Below are 8,428 nucleotides of genomic sequence, written 5' to 3' on the forward strand. Positions count from 1 at the left end.
TCCTAATAGGGGATTATCACTCACAAGCCTAAGGGGTAGGGGTTGGGGCAGGAAAGGTTGATATCCCGGGAGAGGAATTTGCCATTTACTAAAGATGACTGATTCAGCAAGCAATATATGCTTGGTCCAGGTGAGGTAACTTTACCTCTGAACCTGATGTCCAGAAGGAAAGATGAGGATACAAGGAGACTTTCAATTTTTTTGAATGGGATTATGGAACAGAGGTGGCAGGGGTAAGGGCTGAAGAATTGGCATCAGGGTTTTTTATCCTTTAGCTTCTCCTTCACTTTTTGTGGCTCATACTGGATCAGTCGAAGAATTTCCTTATTAGCCAGTGTGCCTTCAATAAATTCTTTTTCTGTAAGTTTATCTGTGGGAAAAAGAAACAACACAGTGAGTCTTAGCTGCCCGGGGCCTTAGCTCTGGATCTTCTCTGGGATAAATAACAATAACTCACACTGATATGTGAGTTATAGTTAGGAGTATATGGTTACAATACATTTTAAAGATATTTTCTCATTTGATGTCCACAGAAAATTGATGCAGCAAGCAGGGCAGGTTCCTGTTTTATAGAAGAAAAAATTGTAGTTTAGAGAGCTGAATTGAACATATAATAGGGCAGACAGTCCTGGGAACACATCTTCAATGTTACCTGCTCCCTATTGTTCTCTTACTGACTCAGATCCTTGACTCCTCAAACTCCTGACCTTTCCTACCTAACCCTATATGTCTATGCCTTGTGTTCCTTACCCTGGCTGTTTTTTTCATTTATTCATTTATTGAACAATTAACGTGTACAAGAAGCTATGCTATCAGAGGTTAGAGAAGTGGTCTCTGTCCTCAGAGATCTTAGATTTGAGTGCAGGGGATAAGACAAGCACACTGCCTAGATCTGCTTTATATAGGACAATGCAGGATGTGAAATAAGAAGACTTGATTTCCCAGTTTTAATCCCATCTACTTGCTCCCTATATGATTTTTGACAAGTCACTTCATCTCTACAGGCCTCAATTTTCTTGCTTGGGAAGAAATGAATGGGTTTGATAGATAGCCCTCCAAGATCTCTTCCAACTCTAAACCATATATTAATAAATGTGAATAGCTCCCAGGTTACAGTGATAGTAAGCAACAAGGCCAGGACATGAAACTAACTCTCCTGACTGCAAGTATACTGTGTTTCTCACTGAATCACACTTCTCTTTTGATAAAGGCTACAGGAGAGAATAAGTATCTAGCATCCATTATATAATGTGCCAGGCACTGTGCAAAATATTTTACAAATATTATCTCACTTGATCCTCACAACAATTCCATTAGGTAGGTGGTTTGATTCCCATTTTACAATTGAGGAAACTGAGGCAAACAGGTTCCATGATTTTGTCCATCAAGGCAGCTTGGAGGCATAGTAGCTCATGTCAGAAAGACATGAATTCAGACTTGACCTCAGACACTTACTTGCTGTGTGACTTTAAGCAAGTCACCTAATTTCCTTTGCCTTAATCCCCCTGGAGAAGGAAATGGCCAACCACTCTAGTATCTTTGACAATAAATCCCCAAATGGGGGCACAAAGAGTTGGACATGACTAGACAAAAACTTCTTGACTCCGGACTCAACACTATCTATTGTATCACCATACTGCCCAATAATAGCTGATAAAAGGTGTTCCTGGACATAAAATATCAGATAATACTTAAAAACAAAAATCAGTCTCAAATGCTAGTTCCTTTCTCATCAACTAGGATCTGAGGAAAGTGAGAACTCACTCAAAATAAGTATGTCAACTTGGAAAGAAGTCTCTACTGGAGTGCCCAAGGGATCTATACTTGGCTTTGTATGGTCTAACTTTTTAAAATTAGACTTCTCTAAAGTATAAAGTTTAAAGTGTGACTTGCCTAAAGGCTTATCAAATTTGCAGATGACACAAAATTAAAAGAGATAGCTAATCTAGCATTTAGCCATGCAGCACAGTGCCTGGCACATAGAAAGCCCTTAATAAGTGTTTATTAGTTGACTGGATTACAGAATTTATATACAAAAAAGATCCATGACAGGTTAGAACGTAGGAATGATTTTTTATAAGATGAAATTTTATAAGATGAAATTTAATAGGGATAAATGTGGGCTGCAAAACTATCTTTATAAGGACAAGATGAACATGACCAATACATAAATATGTTTTGCATGATCACAAATGTAACCTGTATCAAATTGCTTACAATTTCAGGGAGGGTGGAGAGGAGGGAAAGGAAATTTGGAATTCAACTTTTAGAAAATTAATGTTAAAAGTTGCATGTAATTGGGGAAAAATGCAATATAGAAAGATTACGAAGAGAAGAGGGAGGAATCTGATTAAGGCAGTAGTTTGTATGAAAAAAATGTGAGGGCTGTAGAGGATGGCAAATTTGATGAGTCAACTGAGTGATGATGGCCAAAAAAACAAATCCAGTCTTAGGCTGCATTGAGACATTGCTTTTCATCATGGACTAAGAGAATAAGGAAGTGATAATTCTGCTGTGCTCTGCTCTGGTCAGACCTCATCTAGAGGATTGTATTCTGTTCTGAGAACTATAGAAATACATTGTTAAGTTAAGGAATGTCCAAAGGGGGACAAATGAGTTGTTGAAAGGTTTTGAGTCCATGCCATTGATGTTTTAAAGGAACTGGAGATATTTTGCCTGGAGAAGTATTTGGAAGTATTATGTGGAGGAGGTATTACATTTCTTTTGTTTGGCCATAGATAACAGAACCAGGAAACAATGGGGAACATTGCAAAGAGTCCAACATGTACTTCATTTCAGGAAAACCTTCCTAACAATTAACACTATCCAAAAATGGAATGGACTACTGTGGGAGGTAATGGATTCCTCCTAATGGAGGGCTTCAAGCAAAAGCAGGAGGACAATTGGTCCCATATGTTGTAAGTAGCATTCATTTTTTTGAAATAGATTGGATGTGGTGGATCTTCCAACTCAAAAATTCAGAGAATAGCTTCTCCGAATCCCACTATGGAACCAGTCTTTCTCAAGAAGCAGGGAGCTCAAACCTTTAGAGTTTCTTCTTTGTAGTGCCAATCTTATCCTATTCCCTGACTCTACCCCAAAATGATCAGTCATATGATCCTCTCTGAATATATTCTATTAACCAGGAAGATTTCATCTTTTGCTTTCCTTTTGCTTGGGTTGTGAGCCTGCTAGGTAGATGGGCCCAGGAGTGTGAGAACCAGCTCATAATGGCTCATGATTATTAAATTGGAAATCTGCAAATGCTACACATCAGGACTAAGATGAAAACTAGTCTTTACCCCAGTTATTACATCTGGGCTTGATTTATTTGCTTAAAATCTTATCCTGAGCTTTTTTTTTTTTCCTGGAGATTTGGTTGTTAAATATTTACAGGTATACCACTATCATAGCCCCTCTGGTTAGAATGAGAGATGGTCCTAAGAAGAGAAGACGGAATAGAAGATTCAAGTCTCAATTGTGCTGTTTAATAGTGACTTGACCTTAAATGAATAATGCAAACATAGGTTATGAATGGGACTTTAGATGTCCAATCTTCTCATCTAACTGTGAGAAAACTGATACCCAAGGAAGTTAAATAACTTGTCCAAAGTCATACATGTGGCAGAGTAAGGATTAAACCTGGGTCTTCTGAATCTACATCTTCTACTGAACCATGCTGTAATAACTCATAAAATAATTTCTAACATCCCAGCTCTAATATTCTAGTTCTGTCTAAGTTTAAAGGTGATAGCATTTCCATCCAATAACTTTTGCCTTTTGGTCTAACTCAGTGACTGAAGTTCCTACTATTTGAGTCTTTTCTTTGGGTCACAGCATTATCTCCAGAAGACCCTTTTAAACTGTATTTATTTTACTTCAGAGAAAAAACTATATTAATTCATTTGTCATATTCTAAGCCCTTCCAAACTCCAATGGCACTACACTAGCTAGGATCTATTTTTCAGATTGGTCCTAACAAGAAAGAAAGACAAGTACATTCTGATAACAAGACGTTGAAAACTGTTTGAAATTTGAGACATTAGCCAGGGTTGAAGCACTATAGTTGAGACCCTAAGGACCAGGAAGCAATTTGAATGCACTCATTACATTGGGACAATGCCAAAATGAAAGGAGCAAAAGGCAAATTAAAAGGAAATATGGTAATTATGGACATTATAATTATGGTAGCAGAAGGATTAAAGATAATGTGGGTAATGATGCATGGTAGTGCTGGTGATTGTAACAGTGCTGATAATGGTAGGTTGCTGTGTTGCTGGTTATGATGGGTGGTATTAGTAATGGTAGTGATGTAGGGATGGTGATGATGGTGGTTGTGGTAGTGCTGGTAGTGGTGGATGACTGCTCATGGTAATAGTGGGGTAGTAATGGTGAAGCTCATGGTTAATGGTAGTGGTAATAATTAATGTCATTTACAGTTTGTTAGAGAATAATGTTAGAATGTCTCCATATGTTCTACTTACTTTTATCTTTCAGAATACAAGTAAATAAGTAGAGTACGTTGGGCGAAGTGGGTTGACCAACTCTAAATAGCATCTTGGCAAAGCAAAACCTCACTTATCTAGATTCCACTTATCTGAAGTTTGTGACAATTAGCCTAACGGTAGACTATTTTTTTGCCCTGACTCTGAAAAAAGAGTTTGTAAACTAACAGAATAAGCAAACAACTTTTTTTCTCAACAAATTTAAGAGAGTCAGACCAAATTAGGCCCACTTTTGTGTTATTATTATGAGTGATTCTTATCTAATCCAAAAAGTAGATTCTAAATCTGATCTTTTGTTAGTTGATTTGAAAGTAATAAATTTGAATTACTTCAAAAGATTCTATAAATAAGACTTCTCATCAATTCAGACTGGCTTCCTTCTCAGTCAACCCAAATTATTGAGGTTTTATGCTATGTAGAAAAACATGCTCTTCAACACTTAAATGAAGATTATAAATAAATATAGGCTATCTGTCTCTAACACCAAAAATTTTTAAGATTCCATTATTTCTAGTCATTACTCTAGAAATGCCATGATGAGGATGCCCAAGTCTTTTTCCTTTCCAGGGTATTTGATATAAGCTGTTTCAAAATAAGAGACTGCTCTTTATCCCCCATCAAATTCTATTGTGATTGTATGGAAACAATTATGGCTGAGAAAAAGGAAAAGATAATAGAGAAATTGGTTTTACCATCTTCTTTCTTTCCAAAGAAGGACCAGATCTTCTCAGCTCTTTTTTCAGGGGTGTTTTCATCCTCTGGAAGATGCTTCAGGTCTTCAGGATTGATCATTTTGAAAATGGCCTATACCAAATGACATAGGAAAGCAGAGCTGGTAGTTAGAGTCATGCATTCAATCATTTGGTATGAATAGGTGTATTGGACCCATTAATCAAAGCTTTTCTCATGAAGAGTCAGAGCTGGTCTCAAAAGGTTCATGACCAAAAAAAAAAAAGACTCCCCAAGTGGTTATATGGGAATTGAGGAACATCATGCTTCAAGCCCAACCTGGGTTCTACTCCAATAACATTGTGGTGCTCTATCTGGTCTCAATTTCCTCCACTGTAAAATTAGATGATTGTCTTAAATAATTTCCAATATCCCTTTTAGTTCAGACTTTGTACTTTCAAATGAAGAACTAGACTAAAGACTCTCAATACAATTTCACTCAATCAAGTTGAAAATTCATCAGACTTCAGTCATTATACAAATAAGAAATAAGATTGTACATTGGACTGTAGACATTTAGGTAAACTTGAAGTTTTGCTTCATGGCAACCAGCCCTTGATTGTCTCATGCAAGCTGTCTCAGCCCCAAGAAATCACAACAAATTGACTTTGGCTATGACAAAGGGGTGGTTTCTGTTTGCCAAACAGAGTTGGCTGTGGTATACTGCAGAGTACTTGAGGATATTATCCCTAAACCCACCAGCTGTAGAGAATCTGTGTGATACAGGTCCAAATTGAGGTGGTAAAGGCCTCAGATCAAAGTAGTCTTATGCTGTCTATTCTATGCTCAAGTTTTCTCTAGTATCACAGCATTTAGCTCTGAAAGTGGCCAAGAGATTTTTATAGCCTTTCATTTTACAATAAGAATAAAATCAGAGAGCTTAAATAATTTGTCCAGGATCAACAGATATTAAGTAATAGGGTTGAGATTTGAACTCAGGTCCTCTAGCACTAAATCGAATTTTTGCTGTTAGACTACAAAGCTTCTTGGGCATGGGAATGCTTAGGAAAAGCATTGGTACATAGTAAAAAAAGGTGCAAAATGAATATCTAATAAGAAATGTACATAGACTTCTAAGGAAATATTTGTGTTTCTTGACAGTTTTCTGATTTATACTAAAAAAATGTATATGGGTTATACATCTGAATTTGTAATGTTTGTAGTTTTGAAAAAAAAAAGTATCTAAATACTGGAGAATGCCCAGATCCTTCCTTTATAGGAGGAACATTCTCTTCTAAGACCATAGGAAAAACACTTATTACATAATTTCATTGAATACATTAGAAATACCACTCTTTCTGTGTTCTGTGTACTCTATGAGTAGAGATCAGATAAGAAAGTTTGACTCCTGGCAATATTTTTCCTTCTAAAATATTAAATATGAAAGGACTTAGTGAAATAATTTATGATAGTTAGCAATTTAGGGTTATAGAAGTAGGCCTAATTTTCTCTTCTTTGATGCTAGTCTTTATCCTGGAGAGTATTCCAAACCTTCAGGTATCCTGAATTAATATATATGACTTCCTTTAATATACATCAAACTCAAAATAGTTCTGTGGTTAAATTAGTTTGGGAAACAAGCATAAAGAATAACATTTAAATCAATTTATGATGATCATATGTCTATGTCTATCATATGTCTATCAAGTAAACCCACCCAGATTTTGCCTAGACTATTCCTGATCAAGGACTTGGGTGCAATCCAGAAACATTGACTTTAGAAATTAGGAGACCTAAATCTTAGTCCCTAGTCTGCCAACTAACTAACTGCTGCCAAGTCCCTTATCCTCTCTAGGCTTATTCCTTTCTCTATAAAAGGAGGGTCTGTGACTCTGCATCATTAGTTCCACTGGGTCCCAGCCAACCAATGATGGGAGAAAAGTTAGACTATACCATGACGATCTCAAGCACTTCATTTTTGCTGATGGCACCATTGCCATCTATGTCGTAGAGGGAAAACGCCCACTCCAGTTTCTGGTTGGTTTTTCCAGCTGTAGTCATGTGGAGTGCAATGATGTACTCTTTAAAGTCCAGGGTCCCATCACTGTTTGCGTCGAAGCTCCGGAACACATGCTGGGCGTAGGCTTTTGGGTCTGCATCTGGGAAAAATTTAGAGTATATGCTCTCAAACTCCTCTTTGGTTATCCTGCCGCTAGGGCACTCCTTCAGGAAGGACTGGTACCAGGCACATAGTTCCTCCTCTTTGTATTTGGTATTCAGCTGAAGCTCCTCTAAGATCTCTTTGGACAGGGAGCCACTTTTGCTATTTCCCATGGATGAGTGAGGTTGGGTGTCAGACAAGTAGTAAATGCTTTGTGGTGGCTAGCCTACTTTCCCTGAACTGAGGCTGATTTGACACAAGGTCTAGGGTTTTAAAACCAAGACAAAACCTGTGTGGATTAAAGGGATTTGTGGTCATTCCTAATCTGATTGTCTCTTCTTTGCCCAAAATAGGGGAGGAGAGCTTCCTAGGGTCTGGTCAATACACAGTAATAGAAAGTAATGAGAATTCTTTTCTGGCTTAGAAATGGTGTTTCTAAGTTTAATCTTTCCTACCATGATCTTAGGGGCCCAGAATGTAGAGATTAGTTCTTATTTTAAGAAGAAAAAAAAAGAGCTTTTTAACAAAAAAAGGGAGCTTCCTTTGTTATTTAATGTATAGAAAATGTTGTTCAGTTGTTTGACTCTTCATGACCCCATGGACCACAGCACACACTAATACTGACTATAGGGTTTTCTTGGCAAAGAGACTGGTGTGGTTTGCTATTTCCTTCTTTCAGTGGACTAATCTAAACAGAAGGTAAGTGATTATTTACTCAGGGTTACACAGCTAGGAAGTGTCTGAGGCCAGATTTGAACTCAGTTTTTCCTGACTCTAGGGCCGTGCTTTATCCATTGAGTCACCTGGCTACCTCCATTATATCTGAATAGAAAATATGCATCCCCTCTAATCTTTTTTTTTTTTTTTTACATTTATTAATATTCATTTTTAACATGGTTACATGATTCATTCTCCTCCTTTCCCCTTCAACCCGCCCCCCCCGCACCCCCCCTACCCATGCGCATTTCCACTAGTTTTGTCATGTGTCCTTGATCAAGACCAATTTCCAAATTGTTGGTAGTTGCATTGGTGTGGTAGTTTCAAGTCTACACCCTCAATCATGTCCACCCCGACCCATGCGTTCATGCAGTTG

General features: G+C 37.5%; 1 protein-coding gene across 1 annotated transcript; it reads right to left on the reverse strand.

Moving 5' to 3' along the window:
• Positions 1–254: 254 nt before the first annotated feature.
• On the reverse strand, positions 255–7,508 carry RCVRN (recoverin). The gene is made up of 3 exons (XM_044676695.1): positions 7,128–7,508; positions 5,198–5,309; positions 255–370 (listed from the first exon to the last, which is right to left on the reverse strand). Exons 1-3 carry the CDS (start codon positions 7,506–7,508, stop codon positions 255–257), a joined length of 609 nt encoding a protein of 202 aa, XP_044532630.1.
• Between the last annotated feature and the right edge of the window lie 920 nt (positions 7,509–8,428).

The sequence above is a fragment of the Gracilinanus agilis genome, chromosome 4 (genome assembly GCF_016433145.1).
Source record: "Gracilinanus agilis isolate LMUSP501 chromosome 4, AgileGrace, whole genome shotgun sequence".
Lineage (NCBI taxonomy): Eukaryota > Metazoa > Chordata > Mammalia > Didelphimorphia > Didelphidae > Gracilinanus > Gracilinanus agilis.